This window comes from Leptinotarsa decemlineata, unplaced genomic scaffold (genome assembly GCF_025532065.1).
Source record: "Leptinotarsa decemlineata unplaced genomic scaffold, Ldec_3_MD MMD2_tig00026282_RagTag_RagTag, whole genome shotgun sequence".
Taxonomy (NCBI): domain Eukaryota; kingdom Metazoa; phylum Arthropoda; class Insecta; order Coleoptera; family Chrysomelidae; genus Leptinotarsa; species Leptinotarsa decemlineata.
In genome coordinates, this window is record NW_027412668.1 from 12,311,291 (window position 1) to 12,335,956 (window position 24,666).

Sequence of the window (24,666 nt, forward strand, 5' to 3'; positions counted from 1 at the left end):
AAAACACCAAGTCTATTTTTCGGACAAGGAAAGATCATGGCTAACACCGCACCACAGTAAGCCCCCTCACTTGTATGGTCTACCCAAAATCCACAAGAAGGACGTTCCGCTTAGACCGATCATCAGCTCCAGAGATTCGGCTACTCAAAACTTGTCTAGATTTTTACTTCCCTTATTACAACCATTACAAGGAAAAACATCGTCTTTTGTGAAGAATTCAAGGCATTTTGTCGAACTACTAGGGTCAATTGAGGTTACACAGGAAGATCAACTAATTAGTTTCGACGTGGAAAGCCTTTACACCAACGTTCCGGTCGAAGAAGCACTCCAAATCATACAGAGAAAGCTATCCGAAGATGAGAACCTGAAAGAGAGAACGAATCTACCTATAGAAGTAATTATGGAATTACTAGGATGCTGTGTACGAAACTGTTATTTCCAACTGAAGGACGAATTCTTTATACAAGATGAGGGACTGCCAATGGGATCGCCACTTTCACCAGTCATCGCCAACATATATATGGAGTGGTTTGAAACTCTGGCCATTGAAGAAGCCCACAAGAAACCTCGAGTCTGGTTGAGATATGTTGACGACACCTTCATAATATGGAACCATGGGAATACTGAACTAGACGCCTTTCTGAAACACATCAACAGCGTGAGACCTTCCATCACTTTCACAATGGAGAAGGAAATCCACAATGAATTGCCATTCTTAGACGTTTTGGTGAAGAGGACCGACACTAAGTGGGAAACATCTGTATATCGAAAACCCACTCATACGGGACAGTATCTGAACCACGAATCCAACCACCATCAATCGACAAAAAGAGGAATCATCAAGACTCTATTAGACCGTGCTTTTGGGCTCTGTAATACAAAGGAAGGTCTCAAGAAGGAACTAGACATCATCAAAAAAGATCTTCAGCGGAATGGATACTCCAAAGCGATGGTAGAAAAGACTTTGGCTAAAAGACAGCAGGAGCCTCGCAAGGAAGAGAAGCCGTCACAACCAGTGCTTGCCGTTCCCTACATCAGAGGATTATCGGAGAGGATAAGAAGAATTGGTTCCAAGTACAACATTAGAACCTGTTTCAGATCCGGTAACACTATCCGTAGCAGCCTCACGAAAACCAGGCCCCCAAACGCGGACTGCGATTCCAAGAATTGCATTTACCGGATACCCTGTGAGTGCGGAAAATCCTATATTGGTGAAACTAAGAGGCCATTGAATGTTCGCATTGCCGAGCACAAGAAGCACACACAGCGAGGAGAAACCACCAAATCAGGAATAGCAGACCATGTTTGGACCCATCAACACAACATCGAGTGGTCCCAAGCTGAGATCTTGCACAGAGAGGAACATTGGTTCAGGAGAAAATTTAAGGAAGCCGCATACATGTTGTCCAACAACGTATTCAGCCAGGCCAGCGTAGATATACGAAACATATGGAAACCCATCATCAAACGAAAAATGACCAACTCCCGCCAAAACGGTCACCTCTCACGGAATCAGTGAAGCGGAAAATGGAAAGTAGAGAAAGTGAAAGTATTTCAACGACCTATAAAATAGTCATCTCTCGGAGGAATCAGTCCAGTCATCACCCGAAGACGATTGTAGATACCAACAATCGAAACGTCGTGAACTAACGTGACTTGGAATCTCTACACTTTTTTATTTTTTTATTATTTTCTTTTTTCATTCCTTTGATATTTATTCATTCAATTATTATATTTTTACTTGTAGGTTATTTCACTATCATTTCATTTCAGGTTTATTGTTGCTTAATATAATTGTTATTTTCAACTATTCTTTTTTAATTATTCTTTTTTACTTGTTTCAGGGATTTCAAATCATTTTATATAGTAGACAATGGAAGTCCGAACTAGTGAAATTCATCACGAAACATTGTCAATCACCTTCAAACAAAAGTATTTTTCAGGAAATGGTTCTTGAAGAATCTTGAATGGTTCTTGCGTTGGAGCATTGCTCAGGCACAAGTTTGAAAACAAAACCATTGCCATTTTCTCCGACTGCCAGATGGGAATTAAGGTGTTCCTACTGAATCTTTCGCGACTTGTAGAGAGCTGCCTTAGCGCACTCAACGAACTAGGTTCCCACAGTTACTTTAGCCTGGATACCCGGAAGGGCCCAAGGGCAATGAGGAGGCCGATGCTTCATTTCCTGAAGGTGTATCCATAGGCTATGCTAGGTCCAGAACCCTTCTGTGAGCTGGCGAAGTCCAGTATAAAGACATGCATCAGTTCGTGGATGGAAGCGAAATCGCTAAGTTGGTGGAACAAAAATCCATCAATGAAGCAGGAGAAATAGTTCATGAAAGAACCTTTGCCAATAAGAGCCTGGCGGAAGAAACTCCATGCAGATTCTGCTGGGAGGAAGAAGAAACCACTCTACACAAGCTCAGTAAATGCGAAGCGTTATCAAGCCTGAGACATGGGAGATTCGAGAATGAGAAACCAGTTATCAGCTATGTATCAAGACTTTGAAGTCGTATCAAGAAGATCAAGCTAGATAAAGCCCTCTGATGACCAAGGAGCATCACAACAGATCCGCACGGGGCGCAGTGAAATAGGCCGCAGCTCCAATCTAATATAAGAAAGTTAAGGGTACATTTCATAAAATATAATATTGTCTTTTTGTATCGTTTGAATCCGATTCGGAAATACTTACCACAAAAAATAGTGATTCATCAGTAGGACCTAAAGCGGTAATTATATCAGGAGCAGCGAATTCTTGCGGGCTTCTTTCATATTTGAATCTGCATCCAGCAAAATCAAGGGATTTGGGAAAGTCTATCCTCCAGTTTCCGTTCAAGTGATAATATCCAGTTTTATTTCTTATTGCTGAAAGTTTAGAAATATTCGGAAATTAGCATCAGCTTTTGATAAAAACAATATCAATGCGAGTAAAATAAATATTGTAATTTATTGTGCTCACCCAAATAATTGTTAGATGGAGCCAATTCTTCTACCCTGATGTTAGTAGCTCCAGCAGGAATCAGGAGTATGTCATTGTATCCTGGAAATATCTCGGTGTTGTAGATTTAAAACAATTTCAACACTATCATTGGCCTATTTCAAAATAATTACTGTATCAAAGATAAAAATATTAAATTTTTTTATATATCCCATCATGATTAGTTTCATCATTTCGAAGGTAAAACAAATTCGAGAAACATGTTTTATATGAAAAACTTTGACAAACTGGGTCTAAATGCAACTTTATCGGAATTAGCGTTGATTGTACAGGTTTTTGTTGAAAAATAGTGACTAGTATTAATTATTAACATTCTTACCAACTTGCATATCTTTCATTTGTATCGTATTTGTGAAAGTATTACAGCTGGTGCCATCTCCTCCACACACACGGCATTGGTCTTCTCTAGCACTTGAACCCAACATTCTGTCACATCCCACAGGCTGAAAGTAGTTATGTTTTACAATATTCTAATATATATGTGAGATATTCTTTGAAAGCCATGCAATTGTTCATAATTTTTGATGAAACGCAGTTGGAATCATGCTTTACCGGTATAGTAGGTCTGTTAAAAAATAAAGTTAATGTTCACATTTCGCGGGCTACGTTATCGAGCTTTTTTTATGAAGGTACACTTGTCTCGAACATGAGAGCAAATATCAAGAAAAGCACGCTAAGTTCGAACAAATTCCAAAATTTTTTCACTTATCGATTACTGTGACATAGTGCATCAGGAGTACGGTCGAACGGTCAACAAGAAGTAATATCTTGATGTTATGCGCCGCTGGCGAGAAGCAAAACGAAGAAAACGTCCGGCATTGTGGAAAAACAATTCATCTCCTTTGCATCAGGATAATGTTCGTAAATTTTTGGCAAAAAACAATACAGTCATCATGCCACAGCCATCGTATTCACCAGACTTAGCCCTATGCGACTTTTTTTTGTTTCCAAGATTGAAAATACCTATGCTTCAAGGATTGAAAAAAAAGCTGGTACAAGTGTATTATATCTGAGGAGTGCTACTTTGAAGGGACGAAATAGGAATTGATGAATAAATGAATATTTTTTGGGAAAAATGAAAATTCACCTTATTTTTTTAACAAACCTCATACAACCACATGGTAAAATTTGTTTTTACTAACGCAATTCAATGATAAAGTAAGTAACATTTCAATAAAAAGAGATAAAATTAAATATTGCGATAATGTATGCGAGAAATTCGATGATTTTTGCATCAAACGCTTTCCTTTCAAACTAGTTTAGTCTCAGAAATATTATTGAATTGAAACGAAAACATTGTTGCCAGGTTGTTGTCTATATATTTTTCCTCATCTACTTAGTATAATTTCCGTACGCCACTGCAAGAGACAGATTAAGGCAAAAACGTCAGTCATTTCTGATAATTTAGAGCCTAATATTTTGGAATTATAGTATAGTAAAATAAGAATTGCTGAAGTGAAAAAAAATGTCAAATGTTCTGTAGATTTATTTTGGTTTCTTGTCGGCTCTTTCGGTTAAAAATTGTTTGAATATCTTGATAAATTGAAATTATTGTATAATAGTCAATATGGATTTAGACAAAACTGCACATGGATTTAAACTGAAATAATTTTGAAAAATCATCTTCTGTTATACACTCATATATTTTCAACAATATTTTATACATTTTGTATGATTTCTCACAAAAATAAATTGGTTAAATTTTCTACTACTCCTTTTATATCATAATGTTTCTGTACATTCATCTTGGTTTCTTGTCGGTTCTTTCGGTTAAAACTTGTTTGTATATCTTGATAAATTGTATGTTTCGTTGGAAATAAGTATCAGATTCCAATTAATAGTTCCCTCAAAATAACAACTATACAGTGCTAACGTAAATAATTCCATTCCACTCCTAACTTCAGACGCGAAAAGATATCAAAGTCAAACGAAATTTACATAAAAAGGAATCATTTTCGATACACTTTGTTAAGAAAGACAAAAGTGTTGCGTCACTCGTCACCGAGAGGGCGCCAGCAACTTTCTTAAATAGAAAAGCGGGTCTTGTGACGTCTATTTCGATATGTATTTCAATTCTCTATCCAACACATTTATTTTCGGAAATCACATCAGCCGTTTCTGAGTAATTAGCAGTTTAAGATTCGTTTTTCGGACCTGTAAACACTGCAGTTCATTCCAATAATTGTTCAGAATGTTTACCATTCACTTTCTGACAATAATAAAGTTTATTTACAAATTCATTTCTCACATTATGAACTATTTCTGGGGTAATTTTGTTAGGAGTACCTCTCATACTTAACGTGAGCTCTGGTTGCTCAAAACATACTTTAGATTCTACGAATCTTTACAATCTTCATATAATGTGATATAGCGGATTATTCTTATGGACCTGGTTTTCGAACCTGGTATCTCATCTTGGTGTAATGTAACATTAGTTGAAAACTCATTTGGGTTTGTCAATTGTCCAACCTCCAGACAGGCAAACGTAGTCTCTCAGAGGAGTCAGTTAGATCACCTGATATGACTCCTCTAGATGTTTTTGAGGAGATGTGTGACATCTGAAGTATACGATATACAATCGCACTTCATTTCAGAATTAGTAGGTAGAAAAAATGGTGTTTGTAATGAAATTACCCCAGGAAGATTTCATTAAATAGGAAATAAATTAGTCAATATAAATAGGTCGTCAATCGAACAAGTGTTAAATAAACTCGTTAATAGACATAATTATTGTCAAGAAGTTAGTGGCAAACATTTTGAATAGGTACATTTTTTTTAATTATGAAATTGATCGTTTTGTTTTCAGATTCTCAAAACGAATATGAAACTATAAATTGATTGATATAGTCTACGTTTTCTACCACTTTCATTTGTAACTAACGTTACTGCAGTTGCGTCCTATAAAGACATTTTCAAACTCATACATTAATGTACAAGTGGTAAAAATAGTAAAAAACATAGAATATGAAACTGTTAATTATTGTGGAATGACTGATCTGATTTCCAAAAATAAAGAAGTGTGAGTGCCTTCAGGATTTTTCTGTAGTGCTTGTGTTTTGTGTGTGAAAGTAGTCATTCACATTGTATTTGAATCGCTGGAGATTAAATTCATTTGGAATAACGTTCTCAGGAAGTTTATTCCACATAAACGCGGTTCTCCAAATGAAAGAGTTCCTAAACAGTGAAGTTTGTGGTGTACTGAGTTGAACCTCAAAACGATGAACAGCCACAGTCCGTCGATTATTTCCGATATCTACCGATCTTGGTGGAATTAAATGTGCCAAGTCACTTGAACATTTCCCGTGAAAGTATCTATAGAAGAGAGACAAATCTCCAACCATTCTTCAATGTTCCAGGCTATAAAGATTTCCAGTGATGTTCGCGTCTCCAATCAGGCGGGTGGCTCTTTTTTGGATGGCATCCAGCAACTTCAAAGTATGTTTGGGGGCACACCGCCATACTTGGGAACAATAATCCAAAGGAGATCTAATCTGAGCTTTATACAGCATCAAAAGTTGCTGAGTTGTGTACAGTTTTCTGGTTCGGAACAGTGTTCCAAGATTTTGAGAAGCGGCTTTTGCAATTCCAGCGACATGATTGTGCCAAGGCATATTAGTGTCAATTTTAACCCCCAACAAACGAAGCATAAAGTGGAACTGTCTGACCTGACATAATTACATCCGGTTCGGAGACAGTTATCTTTTTGGAGAAAACCGATGCCTGGGTTTTTGTGGCAATGATTTGAACTTGGTTACTTTCAGTCCAGTTCTAATTTACTTTTAGATTCTCATTAATATATGCAACCTCTTGCTGCCGGTGAAGATGTGCATTCACCGCCGATGTCCTGGAATCCAAATGGACTGACGAAACAAGTGTGTTGTCGTCAGCAAAGCAATATATTGGATTCTTGTTTTTTCCAATAAGTCATTGATGTACTATAGAAAGAGGGTTGGAGACAATACATATCCTTGGGGAACACCAGCGTTGATGGTGAAAGTGTTCGAGAGATATCCATCGATGGCCACTTGCAGAGAACGATCTTTCAGGAAGCTGAAGAGCCATACTCAAAAGTTGCCCGTAAAGCCATAGCATCGAAGTTTGGCCAGCACACACGGTCAAAGAGCTTAGGAATATCCAGCATCTCTGATCGACAAAAAGTACTGAAAACGATACCTTTTTATCTTTTCAAAAGGGTTCTTGTATACAAGTAGAATATGAATAATGTAGGAGAAGTTCGACTTCATAATCATTGTGAAAATTCGTTTATGTTTCGACATTCTTTTACTTTCGTTGTTTGTTTTTGCAAAGTAGTCTTCAGTAAATACTTACATGACATTTTCCACTAACACACACATCAAACTTTTCATCGTTACATCTTGTACCATCGTATACTGCTGAGGCATGCCTATAATAAAACCTTTCACCTCTTGGCATACAATTCAACTCGCATTGGTTTGGAGCTTTCGTGTAAGGCACCCATCTTAAAAAAAAAGATTATCGTTAAAAACTGAGCAGATATCAAGGTGATTATTGTGGAAGTTGTAAAAGTATAGTTCATACGAAATGAAATAATTTCTACGTAATTGATGATGCCATAAAATGATTGCAGTGGTGTCAATTCACCGATACATGAGAACACTTACACTGAATTTTCAATTTAGCGGTTGTTATTCTCTGCTAAGGTGCTGGCAAGTGAAAATCAAAAGGTTTGTGTGTTTACCTTCGTGTGTTTTTTTGTGTTATTGTGCGACTAAAACACGATGTTTGAAACAATAGTCTTGAAAGAAGTGGCAACCTTCTGCCTAAAAGACGATCAAATGGGTAATCAAAAAAAGTTAGTGGCATGTTTGATTACCTATTTCGAAAGAAAATGAGATATTCATATTCCAGACTTTCCATTACCACTGTTAGAAAAGAAAATTGAATATTCCATTGAGCAATCATGACTCATATTGTATTGCTGTTTAGTTTATAGTAGAAACCTTACACTATTTAAATTGGAAGGGTTATATTTTCAGGAGTGACTAATTTTTTGGGTAAGAAAGTTTTTGGCTTTCTAGTAGTAGAGTAGTAGAAAGCCAAAAAATTGCTTTCCCAAAAAAACCTTACACTATTTCTCATAAACTTGAAGCTCTCAAATCGTCTAGAACCCGTAAATATATGGAGACAGATGTTATTCGAAGCACTATTTACATCATGTTCAAAGGCAATAATCATGCAAAACATAAAAAGATATGAAAATATCTATATGTATTTTTAGTTAATAGTAGGAGTATGATGTTGATATTAACGAATAAGGACTGATGACACTTTTGTATATTGCTCTGAAACTAGTTGAGTTCTTGAGCTCTTATATCAAAGAATAGGACAATTTTGTGTTTCTAGATGAAACTAGGATATGTTTTGAAGTGTAGCATATGTTGTTGAGGAAAAGATGATAATAATAAAATTGGGAAAACGACTAAAGTCTATGATAGAAGGCAAGTAACACAATTTTGACCAGAATAGTAAAAGTTTTGGCTGAAACTATTCAATTTTGATGAATAGTAATAATTGTGATAATTGATAATATGTACTTCATGCTGGCAATGCAAATGCATTTATCAATAATAGTAACTAACATGGAGAAATTAATGTAGAAAATTTATTGATTTAATTGATTCGAAATTAAGTAATTACATAATTTGACTGAAACATCCGTAATTATCATTGAAAATGCTTCAAATCATATCATATTATTGACCAAATACGCCCTGGAAGAAAGCTGATATTCGTAACCGGTTAACTGGAGGTGATATGGAATTTTCCACTTCGATGCTAATACGTGAACTTTCGGAACATGTTGCACAATATTGATCACATTATTATTTTTTGGAAATGAATCAGAACGAAATGAGAAGCCGATTATCTATCATAATGATGTAATAACACAAATCAAGAACGTTTGTATATGTATATGGAGTGAGACTGGTGAAAATCCATCCAATATGCTGGGTAATATTGAAATGGTATGATAGAGTGCGGTCACCTGTGTTTATTATTGAAAGGCTGACGATAGTGATCCCAGCAACTATTATTCAGACCAGACTAAACCTAGATATTTCAGGTAGGATTTGGAATCTATGATTCAAATGAGATATATTTATTTTTGCTTCGATCACTTGTTATGCAGTTATTTTGCTGGGTGTAAGTACTCATTGATAAAATAATAGATCGTTTCGTCTGTATCGTATGATATTTTTCACCTAAATGTTATCATTGAGCGAGATTTATTTTTGTCAATGATGTATAATGATCCATCAATACCCGAATTATACTATTTTCACATATTCAATAATTTTATGACAATCTGACTAGAGTGTTCTTTCAAATTCAACTATACCCCTTCATAACGTGCATCGGATTTTATTTTGTACGAACTATATTTGTTTTCTCTTTTTCTTTGTCGAAAACTTTGCAAAAGGTTTGAATGCTGGAAATAACCTGACGGTATAATATTTACTATACTTACTCGTAATGCATTCCTTCAAATGGAATGTCGTTATACTCTGCACATTGTTGGGCTCGGAAGTCGGCCTGTTCCGGGCAATCCTAACAAACAAAAATAAAATTTCAATGTGCGGATAGAACAGTAACCCTATTTGATGTCCATAAAAAAATCCGTTATACGTTCTAGTTTTATTCTACGAAATTAAATCAGTTTCATTGAAAATATTAGAAATTGCCATCAAAATAGAACTCACATTTGATGTTCTGAATTCAACTGTACCAAAGTTCAGGCATTTTTGAGATATTTGTGGTACCTAATATAACTAGTATTTGTTGTTATGACAATAAAATAAGCTCTCAAACTTTATCATATCTCCATAACACAATACCGCAAACAGCAACAATGAAAAAATGCTGTCTTGAACCTAACCGCAAAAATTTTGGGGTGATTTACTTGTGATTTATGTCTTTTAAAAATAATTTCATCTTCTTAAAATGTTTCAGATTTCAAGAGATATAGATTCTAAACAATTTATGAAATTTGCAAACGCGTATGAACTCGCATAGTAATGTTTTGCATGCGTATTTTGATAATGGCCTGAATACTAATAATGAAATATTTGAGAAAATGGGGAACAATTGTTCTGAGTTTTCATTCAACCAGTTTTGAGGAAACAGGCAGAAAAAAAACCTTCAAACTAAGTTTTTGTTAAAAATGGAGGCTTTCGAAAGATCAATTTTTTTTACCATATTTCTGGATTACTCGATATATACTCTCACAATTCTATATTTTTGAAAGAAGTATCCACTCCTTCACTTGAAAGTTATTTTGAAATATTATTTCTTATCATTATAAAATTCTCAACAGAAAAAGTTTTGAAATTCATACATTTTGAACATTTTCAGGTCATTAACTTAAGTGTATACACAACTACGTGAAAATTAAACAGACCAAACTGTCTGTTTATAATAATTCAACTCGCCTATGTTTCTCCTGAGATAAAAGCAAAAGTGATGAAGTAATAAATCAATGTATAATTTAACAGTTCATACAGTTTGTTTATTTATTCAATATTTTTTATTTCAGAAACGTTTCATTAAAAGTTAATACATCACACTTGAATCTTCAAAGGTGATTAAATTCAAAGTATCTAACATTTTGTTCTAGGATAAACTGTAATAATAATAATAATTATCGGCCTTATTCATCGAATAATTACAAAATAAACAAAATGGAACATTCGATGAAAGCACAAGTTAGGACAGTCTACTTCCGAACACGTAACAAACATCTCTTCACCTGTATAGTCGGGAGCGCATCTAGTAAGGTCAGTTGACTTAACTTAACTTAACAGAAATCACCAGTAGATGACAAATGAGACTTTGTCGAAACGTCGTGAGATCAATCCCATTGAGGGTAAAGGCGCAGAACACGGATCAAAAATCGGCAGTTCAGCATGTATATAAAGTTGAGAATCCCAGCAACCGGAGAAATGTACAGTAAAATGAATTACCGGGGTCTCAGTCAAAAAATCAAAAACCAAAACTCTGCTCTACTTTGCCAAGCTTTCGCTTCTAATGGGAAGCTTCTTCAGGGCCTATAATTTATTGAGTTGTGAATTGCTATTGAATAACATTACAAATCTTATTTACAGCAAAAATGAGTGAAAAACAATGAATTGGATATATAAATTGACTAAATAAAGTTAAACATGTATAGGATTTTTTTGGTTCGACAAATATCATACCTTCACATAAATGTCATTTTTCAATGGGCATGATGATTTGATAATCATTGACTCTAAAGAGAGAGCTGATTGATACAATTTTTATTATTATCATTATGTTTTTTGGTGTAGTTACACTAAGTTACTGTATATACTGCTGAGATTGTCAATGTCAGTTTTCTTATTCATACAATTATTAAGCATTTTGATTGAAATCGAGAAAGGTTATTGCAGTCAAGCTGCTGGAAAATAATTCCAAGAAAATCAAAAGATAAATAGTACTATTCTGATCATTCCCATATTGATTTCAATCAAGGAGCCACCGGTTGACAGCTGTTTCAGCCTATTGGGCATCGTCAGTACCGGGCAGGTGGTTTTCAATTGAAGACAAAATGTTAATAACCAAGAAAAGTACTTGATAGAAAATACTGCGTAAACGCAAGTTTACGCAGTTATTTTCATCAAGTACTTTTCTTGTTTGTGTATATGATTGTTGCAACTTGTATGAGTAATTCTGGATTGTAAATGATATTTTTAATGCAAACCAGTAAAGATAATTACTTTTCCCAGAATAATCAAGATATGGATAAACCTAATTATCAAAATTATTATCTCACGTACTGATCTGTACAAATTCAATCACCAGTCAAATTGAAGTCAACTAACTATCAACTTGTTATATCTCTGAAGATACTAATCTGCACCTTTGTTTGCAAATGATCAAAAATAAAATACTTACCTTAATTAACACAGCATAAAAGTGCTCACCTGAGTATTACAAGAAAAGTACTTCTTTGAAGGTCCTCTGCACTCATATCCCGGTTTACAGTTTCGGAACTGCGTAGCCACCCCTCCTCCGCATGTCCTGGAGCAAGGACTAGGTTCGGACCAGTCTTCCCAAGCCCCTGATTCTGGAGTATCATCATCTGTTACAAATGAACCTGGCAGGTATAAATGTGCTCCTTGTTGTCTCTTGAATCTGTCTTTGAAGTGTCGTATACGCTAAACAATAAATTACGAGTTACCATTATGAATACCAAGGGAAGCAAGTCTTGAATCAAGAATCAGCTTCATCGGACAAAACTCAACTCAAAGTTTCTCAATTCCAATATCCATTTTCTTCAAATTAATAAAAGTTGCTCACTTAAAATGTTCTATCCCACAAGTTAATAATCCGACAGCTGTGAAATTTGTGCACATGTCTTTTGAAGGTTAGGGTCAACTAATAGACGGGAGATTACAGCAGCAGTCTTTTGCGATTTCTCTAAAGCATTTGACTGTGTTAATGACGAAATTCTGCTCAGGAAACTTTATCTCTATGGTATTAAGGGTATTACTCATAAATGGTATCTGATGTTTCTGACATATCTAACGGAGTGCCACAAGGATCAGTACTGGGACCTACTCTATTTCTACTCTATATCAATGACTTGACTACCATTGATATAGAGGGTGAATTTACTTTTTTCGCCGAAGACACTACAATATTATGGCGCAATACCAACACAAATGATCTATATAATGCCATTTGCTCTGATATTTCCAAACTTTCAGATTGGTGTAAGGCAAATTTATTAGCTTTCAATGTCTCAAAAACTAAAGTTTTATCCCTTAATTGCATTCTGGATAATATTCCTCTAGCTTCAAATTCGAATGTGATTGAGAACACGTCATGCAACAAATTTCTTGGGTTATAAATTGATAATAAATTGAAATTTGAGGACCACATACTATCTCTTAACAAAAAACTTTCATCTGGATGTTATGCTGTGAAAATAACTTCTAACGAACTAGGACTAACTGCAGCTAAAACTGTCTATTATTTATTAGTAGAATCACATCTAAGATGTGGGATCCCTTTCTGGGGGGTAAGTAATCAAACTCGACTCGAGTCGATTTTTATTCTCCAGAAAAGGTCATTAAGATTTCTCTGTACTGAACAAACTGAAAAAATCATTATGGTCCGACGGCCATAATGTTTATGCACTAAACCCCTGGTTTAGTGCATAAACATAGAACAGAACTTCCCTCTATTGTCTCTCATTACACCACGCGCCAGACCCTAAATTTAAGTCTTCCCATACCTAACACTACTTTAATTAAACATTCCTTATTGTATAATGGTCTCAAGATGTATAATCATCTTTCTAACTATCTGAAATGCATAGTAAACTGTAATGAATTTCGAAAGTCTACAAAGGATTTTTTTATCGAGAGGCCCTATTGTAGTTTGCAAGAATTTTATAACGATACCTTTCAATCATATTTTATACACAGTTGTTTCTGTAGATTATTTTTTTAAATAATTTTTGTGTTTGTATGTGTATGTGTGTGTATGTATGTGTATATGTGTGTGTATATGTATATATTTTGATTGACGCAACTAATTTTCCTTTATTTTGATTATTTAAATATTAAATTCTACGAAATGGATTTGAAGCTTTATATCTTCTATTAATTATCTGCGAGCGCTTTCGACAGTTGGTAGTACTGTCATCTTCTGGCACTCTTCAAATCCTTTTTGTAGAATTTAATATTAAAATATGTATATATATATATATATATATATATATATATATATATATATATATATATATACATATATATATATATGTGTGTGTGTGTGTATATATATATATATATAAATATATATGTTTATATATTCATATAGATATGTAAGTTTGTTCATTTGTTTATATTGCATTTATATTGTAAATAACCAATGTTTTTCAGAAAATGCGACTTTCAAACATTTTTATTTTTATATTTATGGTAGGACTCTAGATATAACAATCTACTAGCTTATATTCTGATTTCATGTACTTGCCTATGTTTTTTCTTTCTCAAAATGTTCACCATAGCTTTGTCAATAAGAGCTTTTCTTTGGACAATAAAGCATATTTATTATCATTATTAAAAATCATATAAAAAGTTCAAAATCATCTGCTGACATCAGAAAGTTTGAATTTTCAAAACATTCTGTTATTATTAACAAATAAGTTGAAAAGAAGAGGTGCACAATGAGACCCTTGAGGTACTCCCCACGTTGAGGTACTCTCTCGCGTATTTCCACATTGCATCAACGCCCAGACATCTACAGTTGAAAACTAGATAATTATAATTACATCCCCAGCTTTTACATCTATTCTACCTTTTCTCGTGTCAAAAATATAGGCTCCTAAAGTTATTGCGTTGGAGTCACTGTCATGGGCATCGAATGAATGATTTCTATGTTACTCGACAGTTGTAAAAATAATCATGAGAAGGTCGGGATGTGGCAATTTTCTCAACATGCACCTAATTGATCTGACTCGGATCTGGTCATGGTTAGTTACTTATAAGGAATTCTGTCTAGGCAAAGTCTGCCTCTCAAACAGTCTGCTGAATGTCTGGATTGTCGCTGATTGTTTCCACTCGTTAGTAGAGTTGATGGTCTGGTGACTTCGATAATTGTTGGTGTAACATATTGACGTTCACCGAGACATAAATACGTGTGCCCATTTAAGAATCCTCTTTGAATTGAAATGGATGGCAGGCATCGAAGACAATCATTCAATTACTGTTGAATAGTTTTCAATTGAACTGAGTGAAGAAACGAATCATTGCTTTACGCCTAGTTGAAACACTCCTATTCTGGAGGAACCACCGTTGACTAATCGATGATTAATTTTTCAACATTACAGTCCACAATTATTATTACAGATATATAGACAGATATTTATTTACAGTTGACACACATTACAACAGTAACGAATTTACAATATACCGGGTGACGACGCCATACAGTTGTTTCTGGGATAAAGAACTTGAAATTTGGAACAAACACCGTTCTTTCTAGTGAGAAAACAATTGAAAACATTCTGTTTCAAAGGAAAATGAACTCAAGTCAAGAATGTCGAATAGAACCTTGTAAATATTTATTAAAAAAAACACTTTACTATATGAGATTTTCACTAAACAATTTTACAAATTGACTTTACTGACAGTAAAGTCACGCCATTGTATGGCGAAACAGGTGTTGCGTTTTTGTAAAATTGATGTTTAGTGAAAATTTCACAATGAAGAGTTTTTTGAATACGTCAGTTATGGATTTTCATCAAGTATATATAGGCCGAAAACATCATACACTATAAATATTTGTTAGACCATTCCTCAGAATACAAAATTACGAGATCCGGCTATTAAATAACGAGACTGCGCGCCTTGAGGGCGCCCTAGAAGGGTGGGGAAAAACGAGAAGTGCGTTGGGTATCTGGAAATCTTCTCCACAAAACAGCCACACATAGAACGGTAACGGCAATGTTGACGACAGAACCACTTTTCTCAGAGCCTCCAGTGTTTGGCAGCCGAACCTAAGAGATATAGCGCGAAATTCAAATAGTGGCTGTTCGCATTTTCCTTTTTTGTTGAAACTTTTCCTAGAGATCAATTACCCTAACACCAAACTGATATTTTTGCACTCGACGCGCGTTTCGCTAACAAGGTTAGCATCTTCAGAAGAAGAAAATTGATACAGTATCAATTTTCTTCTCCTGAAGATGCTAACCTTGATAGCAAAACGCGCGTCGAGTGCAAAAATATCAGTTTGGTGTTAGGGAGATTGATCTCTAGGAAAAGTTTCAACTGTTACACCACAGGTTCCAATCTCATCATTTATTGTTATTGTTGCTTCACTACCGATCAGGTTTTGATTCCACAGAAATCATCTGGGAAAAACCTTGACCAATCAAAAATATCAACAAGTGAAGCAACAATAAATATGTGAACTGAATTACCTCAAATTATGATCAACCATATTTATTTTCAGTTAAATTTGTGTAAATGTGGTAATGAAACTATATGAACTCAGTTCAAAATTTATTGGAAACACGTAAACCTCAACTTACACTAATGTTTTTTCAATAAACGATTCTTTTTCTTCAAAAATTTTTCATGAGCAGACAATATAATTGGATCAATGAAATCGCTGTTTGTCTGGGTGTTCAAAAACCTAATGAATTTTTTATCTCTTCCCCTAGTAACCAAATTGACTTTTCTACACCAAAAATACAAACAGCATCTAACAATCAGATGACACAGTTTTGAATCATTGTCAGAATGATCTGGACAGTTGACTAGGTTAAAGGATAGTTGCTCCAGTATTATTTTCCTCAAAATTTGTGAAATATTTGTAAAATTACACAAACGCTTATTCTATTCCTTGTTGGTGTCCGGAAATGACTTTCTTGCTCTTGCTCAAAAGTGGAAGTTGATGGCTGGTTTATATAGCTATTATCACAGCTTCCATGACCTGAAAAATTACATGAATATATAATTTCTCTTTCTTTCTTTCATATATTGTGTAAAATTAACAAATTGGTGTGTATGATGAACATTCCAAGATTTTTCTATTCATACCTTGGGTAACACTGATAATTTCATTTCTGGAAGGTGTACCAAAACAAATTTCTTGCTCAGGTATGGAAGTGGAGGGCTGACACATGTCCTCATATTGTTCTTGGCCTATAAAATGAATTTGCAGCATTTGTATGGATTTTCTTCTATAAACTACATATATTTTGGAACTACAGTTTTACAATAATTCTTACCTGCCACAGAAGACCTACTCATTCTTGCCATACCTCTTGGTTCTTCGATAGTTTCTGAAAACATATAGAACACTATTATTCAACCACATGATAACATCTCTATTTTTCTGCAAATTCATATAGCAATACTTATGGTGCACTCGATAAGTGGTTAATCAAATTGTTGTTTAATAATGAGAATATGATGAATAAGATATATAAACTAGAATTGCAAGATATCGAAAGGAGTAAGGATTATGCTTACTTACCAGGAAGAAATAAAACAGGTACAGCATGTCGTTTTAAACCTCTTCTGCTAGTAATTTTATCTTCAACAGCGAAATGTCTGTCACAAACTCGTGAGTTACAATAAATTGTCTCATGGGGTACATTGAAGAGTTCTTTATTGTTTATATTCTTGAGCTAAACATCGAAAACAGCGGGGTCATCTTTGGGAAACGGATGTTGACTACTCTTCCTATCCTCACAAGAAGGAACGCAGCACTTTTTTCGATATCGTTTATGTTCGGAAGTACTCATTACGATAAATAAAAATATGAAACTGACAGTACACAAGCAAAAACACAATTTCAAAAGGAAAACAGTCCCAAACCATATTTATACATTATTATCACAACAAAACTAACGGACGTCCTACCTAATTTAAGTTCATTCTTCTTCTGTAAACAGTAATTTGAATCATGCGCGCGCAGAAGGCACGTGATTCATTACAGAAAACTGGAGAAAACCCCGATAGTGTCGCCATCCCTGGTTTGGCAGCCGCGTAACATATAACCAAGTGTTGCCATTTAACTTACATTTCTATGTGTGGCTGTTTTGTGATCTTCTCTATTCACGTACGACAACACGTTTTCGTCACTATTTAAGTATTTATGCAGTAGCGATTTGAAATGAAGGTGTTTTTTCTCGTTTCGAAAAGCATGTGTGACGCAAAAAAGGAGCAACGTATCAATCTCAAATATCTTATTGAATACAAAAAAATCCGCCTGAGTGCTAATAATTGTTGCAAAAGGCCTATACGGACAATTCTCTAACTCGTGCGCGTGATTTTGAGTGGTGTAAACGCTTCAGTAAGGGCCGAGAGAGCAAGCATGTTCAAATCAAAATTCAAGGCAATGCTTATCGTTTTTTTCGACATTAATGGTATCATGTTGATTGAAGGGGTTCCAGAGGGTCAGACTCTCAACCAGACCTATTATTTGTCAGTTTAGGTAACACTGCGAGAACGAGTTCGTAAGAAACGGCCTGAGTTGTGGATGAACAACTCGTTGGATTTTGCACCAGCACAACGCACTTGCCCATAACGCGCTATCTGTGAAGCAGTATTTGGCCGATAAACATACTCCAGTGCTCGAACACGCTCCGTACTCGCCAGATTTGGTACCGTGCGACTTTTTTCGTTTCCGAAGATAAAATCTGCTCTAAAAGAGACCCGTTTTGAGTCGATGAAAAACGGCAGAGCTCCTAAAGACCCTCACCAAAGAAGACTTCTAGCACTGCTTCAATCAATGGAAAAAACGTATGGAAAGGTATGTGGCGAGGGGAGGGGTGTATATTGAAGGAGAGCATTCGAATGTAGAATAATTTTTGTAATAAAACCCGTTTTCGTAACCCGAAGACGGACCTTGTATCTTTTTAACAATATTAAACAAGTTCCATAGCAGCCATTTTGCTCAAATTCACTATGATGTCATATATAAAGATGTTTGCTTAGTTGTTGAATGCATGAAAATTCAAGAATAGAAATTTTTTACCAATTCACGTACTTTTCATTAACTTTTTAATGGAATTTTTAGCTCCATTTGACTCAAAAATCTTCATAGATAGTGGTTTTTCTGCAAGTTCCAACAATAAAGTGTATCTCTTCTAGTACAACAGTTCATATTTTTCTGTGCAGGTGTGGTTAAAAATACCACTTCCTATCAAGACTTTCAATAAAATGAAATGATGGAACTTTCAATTCTCATTTTATTTCTAAACTGAGCAAATGTTTTTCGTTTCTCAATTCATCAAGTTGTTTGACTATATTTCCGAAGATGATCACTGTATATTCTATCGAATGTTCTAAAAAATATACAGGGTTCTATGTGAAATTTTTGACGTGAGTTAATTTCCAGTTGAACCGAAATATGTTTTCGATTATCTTTTCATAAAAAATGTCGGCTCCAATAACCTATACCTTCATTCCACATATCAAATTACCACAGAAACAACTGATTTGCGCCGTGATTAATTAATTCGTTGTCACCCCGCATACTTCCATTTCAAGGGTTAGTTGAATTTGCTTTGCTTCCCTTCGGCGTAGTAGACCAGTCTCCTCTTATTGCGTAAGGGATGTTATGCAATAGTCCCTTCGTCTGGGGACGTAAGTGTGTCTTGCTTAACGCAAACTATTTTGTTGATAGACACGTGAATTGAAGTTTGGTTGCGTAATTGTAACTTTTGTCTTGAGTATCTGCATTCTATCTTCACTTGCTGGTAGGTATTCACCGGACAAAGAATACATACAAATGTTGTGATATTAGGATAATGGAATATTCCTCTATATCATAAAACGAACGTATATATCCCAAATATTCATAGAATATTCTTGAAATATATACATGCCTTTAGAATATTCATAGAATATGCTTGAATGAATATGGTAGGATTATTCCCAAAAGAACATGCATGTCTATAAATGGATTATTTTCCCGTGAATTTTCTAAGAATATTGTCGATCGAATATACCATATGGAATATTCTTAGAATATATCCCCAGGGTATATTTAGAAATATTCTATCAAAAACAAAAATATTTGAAGATTTTAATCGTATGCATAACCTAATGTATATAACCCTTATAGTGTAAACCAGTTTTTGAACTCATCGCGAAGATTCTGATGAATTCTCCAACTGCAACTGTTGTAAACGACAAAAAAATCGAATGGGCCAATAAATGAACCAATTGCATCAATAAATCGGTTTATTCTCATCCTATTTACCTTTTTTTTATTTGAAAGTATTCAATTACAAAGCGAAAAATCCTGGCAACAGAGAAATGGGGAAGAGAAGTATTGGAGTAAACGTTCCTCATTGGTCAATTGAAGTGTAGCGCGCAGCAATCGAAGAAGCTCTGTGAAAGCGGCTGCCCCTTAACGCTTGGCACCTTTGCCTTGAAATCGACATTTGATTTAACATGGCGGTTGACATGGCAGGTTTGTATGTGTAGTGCATGGTGTATTGGTGTTATTATCAAAGTATACTTCTCTCATGTTTACCGTACCATTTATAGTTTGGGGTTGTCCAATTTGCAGTACAGCGAATAGTTTACTTTTGCATCTTCAAACAGTTGAGTTACATATTCAGTCTTTAAGAAAAGTAAGTAAAAGACAATAGTATCGATAAGTCATGTGCTTAACTTACAATACCTCATTTTGAGCCCAAGGAGAGTTGGTGTGTCAGATTTGTTAGTACATGTTTAAACGAGAGTGATTTCAGTTGTGTATCTTCAGTAGAGAAAAGTGAATGACACATTTTTTGTATCGTTTGTTTTCATAATTTTTATAATTTTTTTTCAAGCTAGTATCAATATGCCCAAAAGGAAAAGGAGCGGTATCTGGCCAAGAAACTGAAAATGTAATGAGTAGTTTTCAACAACAGGAATGCAAGTTGCTCTCCAGGTCATAAAAAGTTGTAAATGTTAATGAGGAACCAATGAGAAAAATATCTATTTGATTTTCATTCCAATTTTGTTTTACCACCTTCAAATAGTGATAATGCGTTCCAGGTATCAATAATGAAAGACTGGCTGATGCATTGTTGGACAAAAATCAGGAAACTCTTCTGATGAGTAAAGTTTGGATAACTTTAAGTAAGTGAAATTCATTGAAGAATCCATCATACCACTCATTTAAAATACTTCATTTGTGGGTTTAGTTTCTGAAGTGAGAAACCTATATCTCACTAATTTCTTCATGTAATACATTTTTTCTTTTTTCAATGAAATGATATATTTATTATTTTTCAACTAGTGCTGCTGAATTCACAAATTTGTTATTTCAGTATACATTTTTTTGAGAGTAGGAACATCCAAACTCAAATACATTTCTAATATTTGTAACATGAAAATATTCAGGAATATTTTATTCAGTGAATAAATATCTCGAATTAAATTTTTATTTTTTAATATTGGGAGTGTTTCTAGTTGAATATTTCAGTGTGTATTGTTTTTGGAATATATTTGTTTATGAATATTATGTGTCTTATTACTTCAAATATATTCATAAAATATTCATAAAATATATTTGAAGAATATTTATGGTGATTCCCTTTTTTATATTCTTACAATAAACTTAGAATATCCAGAATATTTTATGAATATTCCTAGGGTTGTATTCCTGGAATATTCTTAATAGAATATACCTTACATATTCAGAAAATATTTCAAGATATTCCAAGAATATTCCCCAGGAATATCCTTAGAATGTATCAAAGGTTCTCCAGGAGCATTTCCAGGGATTATTCTCCAGAAGATACATATATCCATGGCATATTCATAGCATAATACAATATCCTCAAATGCATATTCATGAAATATTCCTGGAATATCTATTGCTATGTGGGTACACTCAATGAATTTGTATATCTACAATTTTTATTATGCTAAACTTCACAGGACTGTAGACATGTTCAGAGGAGCTGTTATTTCTTTGATTTATATGACTGAAGTTGTTCAAAAAATATCGCTATTGTATAACACAATAATGTATTAGATGGAACAGGAAAAATTTCACTTGATGAGAAACAGAATTGGACCTCACAATCGAAAATATAATTTTATCAAAATTAATTGGCACTGAAACCTCCGTGAAATGTTGAATTTTATAAACTGATGCAATTAAATCAATTACGATAAAATTCCACACACGTGTACCAGCATGCCTTCTGTGAGGTCGTATATAAATCGAAAGAGATTCTACGGTAAAAAGTAATCGATTAAGATAATTGTACACTCTCCGTTGTAAGGTGCATCATAAATCCAAAATGATTTATAAGTAAGTATCATTGAGAGTTATTTCGTCAGATACAATAACTATTTTACTGGAACTGGTATCGTAAAGCTGTTCGAAGTGAAGAAGTTCATGTGCAGCAAATGATGCACTTACTCTGTCAGGTGATACAATTTACTGACTGGTTTATTAACGGAAGACATTTGCTGAGAATTATAGTGGATATTATTTGAGGTAATCGAACAAGTGTGTATTCAAATGGAGTGATACGGTTCTGGGTTCATAAAAAGAGCAGCTAGTTATATTTCTTCATTCAACTCATCTTAGGAAAACACAACTCAACCACATAACAAAGATATACAGAGCATTCCAGTTGAAACTAGTCAACCAGAACAATTCATTTGATATTGAGATAGTGTGAAATTAGTGAAATATGTCAACTTCAGTTTTCAGGTGGAGACATTTTTACGTTAAAATCCCCTTTCACATATCAATTCACATCTCATGTCATTTTAAATTTGAATAAATGATAAATGTTTCATTTTAAAATGTTGAAGGTTAAATGTTGAACGTTAAAAGTTAAACGTCGAACGTTAAAAGTTAAATGTTGAAAGTTAAATGTTGAATGTTAAATTTTAAACGTTAAATATTCAACGCTGAATGTTAGATGTCATTTCTTTTCGTAAATCTGCAGAAGTTGGCTGCGTCTTGTTGACCTTTGATTTCAACCAGTTCCATAGAAAAAATTCCAGTGGAGTGAATTCGGTGGATCTAGGTGGTAAATGTAGAACCTTTTCTTCCAATCTATCGTCTCAAAAAGTTAGTATCGAGAAACTGTACTGCGAAATAAGGAAAACAGCAAACTTGTTAAAAACTACCTTATTTTGGAAAAAAATGGAAATATTGGGTATGAATTCGGCTTGCCATATTGGGATTTGAATCACTTCAACCATTCATACCATTCATCATCCATTTTGTGAGATGTTATGTCGATGAAGAATTCTGAAAACGTTTGTAAGACTCACTCTTGATGCTTGGAATAACTAGACCAAAGACTGCATATTTTCCAGTGAGGCAACATGGCCTAGAACCGGAACATCATTGCCTTTGTTAATAACTTCAACAGGACAAACAGGACAGGAATGAAAAACTCTGATAATGAAACCAAAGCCGACAGTCACTATTTTAGAATAATTTTGACATGAACATCATCAACTTCAGCAATAACTAGGTGATGAAATTCAGAAACATGTTGTCAATATAAAAAATATCACCGTGAGTTCTTATTTCTGTTATTTTCATTGGTATCATTCAATAGTGCTCAGTTCGAATAAACAGTGCTTATTGTTTCTCTATAGGATATAGTTTTCTCGTTCTAATCTTAAATGTCAGTTTTTACTACAATATTTCCTTGGAACCTTCGATGTGGGCAAATTGATAGAATGATATATGTATACCTGAATATCAATTGGTTACAATCTCTACCGGATTCTTTCAACTTGTTGGTTCAATTCGGATTTCCTCGATTCCACTTCCCCCCAATTTAGAAATACCTCTTCTTATTATTGTTTTCTTTTCGTCTTGTGTCTAGTTACATGCAACTAACTGTATGCTTATGTTCGGATTCTTCTGAAGAAAGAAACCAGTATCTAAATTCTGTTTTCATTTTCTGGACTCCACAATTGTACTTACTCACCCATCGCATCGTAGTTGCTTGCTCTGGTATAAACCATTAACAAAAAAAAAGTCCGGTAGTTCTGCTGGAAATGATTTCCTTTACACTATCGTTGTTGAAACTTATGAAATGTACTATTCCTTCTTTTCGCAGGCAAATGTGCAAAAGTAAATATTCTACGACCATGACTGCAGAAGTAGAATTCACATTATTTTTTCATCATTTCAAGAACCGTTTGTAGATACTACGGAACATTGATTGATAATAATTGTATTTCTACTTGGAGAGGAAGCCGTTTCAATCAGTTCACGAAACTTTGACCTTTCCACACTTATAGATATTTCCTAGTAACTGCTATTTCACTATGATTCTTCACAAAAACTAAACTTCAATTTCAACTCTTTCATATACTATATTGTGTAGGAATCCGGTGAATGGTATCTGATTCAATTCCATATCGAATGATTGGAGTACAAATGTAATAGGAAAAAGTGTTTTTTGTATAATTCAGTGTTCATATAGGAGTAGTTGTTTCAAAAGTATTTTTCTTCCGTGTAATTCAATGTTTATATGAAAATTGTTGTTTCGAGAAGGCTTTTTCTTCCAGTTTGTATCTGAAAGTTGCTTCTCCGCATGATCTTCACATATTTGTAAATATAGAGTTTATTTTCAAATTGATTGCTTTCTTCCTTCGTTTGGAAGACATATTTTTGCATAGAGGTGGATAGGTAGAAATCCAAAATCTTTTTTTTTACAAATAATCAATGTTTTCGTGATATTTTTCTATTGAGAAAATAAATTTGTTTCAGGTACAGCGAAGTCTGAAACTGAAATTGTATTTAATTCTTGATGTAATACTGATTACTTATACTAAAAACTAGTAAATTGTCGAGAAAGCATTCGGAATCTTTTGGAAAACTACCAAGTCAAGATGGGGATTGGAAAAAACAGGTCGTTAACCCAGTACCAACTTAAAAGCACTCAAATTATATCGCTTCGAGAAGGTGAATGTTTCGTATATTGAAGTGATTCATGATTCAAGATTAGAAAAGGTGAATAAAGAAAATCTAATCTGGTATACTCACATGTCTGCTCAATACATTGTGGAAGAAGGTAATAAATATAATGGCTAAAATTAATGGCGACCTGTAACAAAAAGAAAACATCATTAGATTGATGGAGACATTCACCTCTTTTC

The 24,666-nt window shown here is 34.3% G+C and overlaps 2 protein-coding genes across 3 annotated transcripts in view; both read right to left on the reverse strand.

Moving 5' to 3' along the window:
• Positions 1 to 24,666, reverse strand: part of Ppn (proteoglycan-like sulfated glycoprotein papilin) — a 258,367-nt gene that overhangs the window by 61,562 nt on the left and 172,139 nt on the right. Inside the window, 7 exon segments of the mRNA XM_074179830.1 lie at positions 2,693 to 2,865; positions 2,960 to 3,040; positions 3,318 to 3,441; positions 7,328 to 7,478; positions 9,510 to 9,589; positions 11,983 to 12,216; positions 24,554 to 24,614. Of these exon segments, the coding sequence (XP_074035931.1) occupies positions 2,693 to 2,865; positions 2,960 to 3,040; positions 3,318 to 3,441; positions 7,328 to 7,478; positions 9,510 to 9,589; positions 11,983 to 12,216; positions 24,554 to 24,614 (904 nt within the window).
• LOC141484673 (uncharacterized) lies at positions 15,758 to 17,623 on the reverse strand. 2 transcript variants are annotated; one of them, XM_074179829.1, is made up of 4 exons: positions 17,051 to 17,623; positions 16,803 to 16,856; positions 16,612 to 16,716; positions 15,758 to 16,504 (listed from the first exon to the last, which is right to left on the reverse strand). In XM_074179829.1, exons 2-4 carry the CDS (start codon positions 16,831 to 16,833, stop codon positions 16,365 to 16,367), a joined length of 276 nt encoding a protein of 91 aa, XP_074035930.1. In that variant the 5' UTR covers positions 16,834 to 16,856; positions 17,051 to 17,623; the 3' UTR covers positions 15,758 to 16,364. The 2 variants fall into 2 exon arrangements, with proteins under 2 accessions (XP_074035930.1, XP_074035929.1); XM_074179828.1 differs by having other exon boundaries at positions 16,803 to 17,623.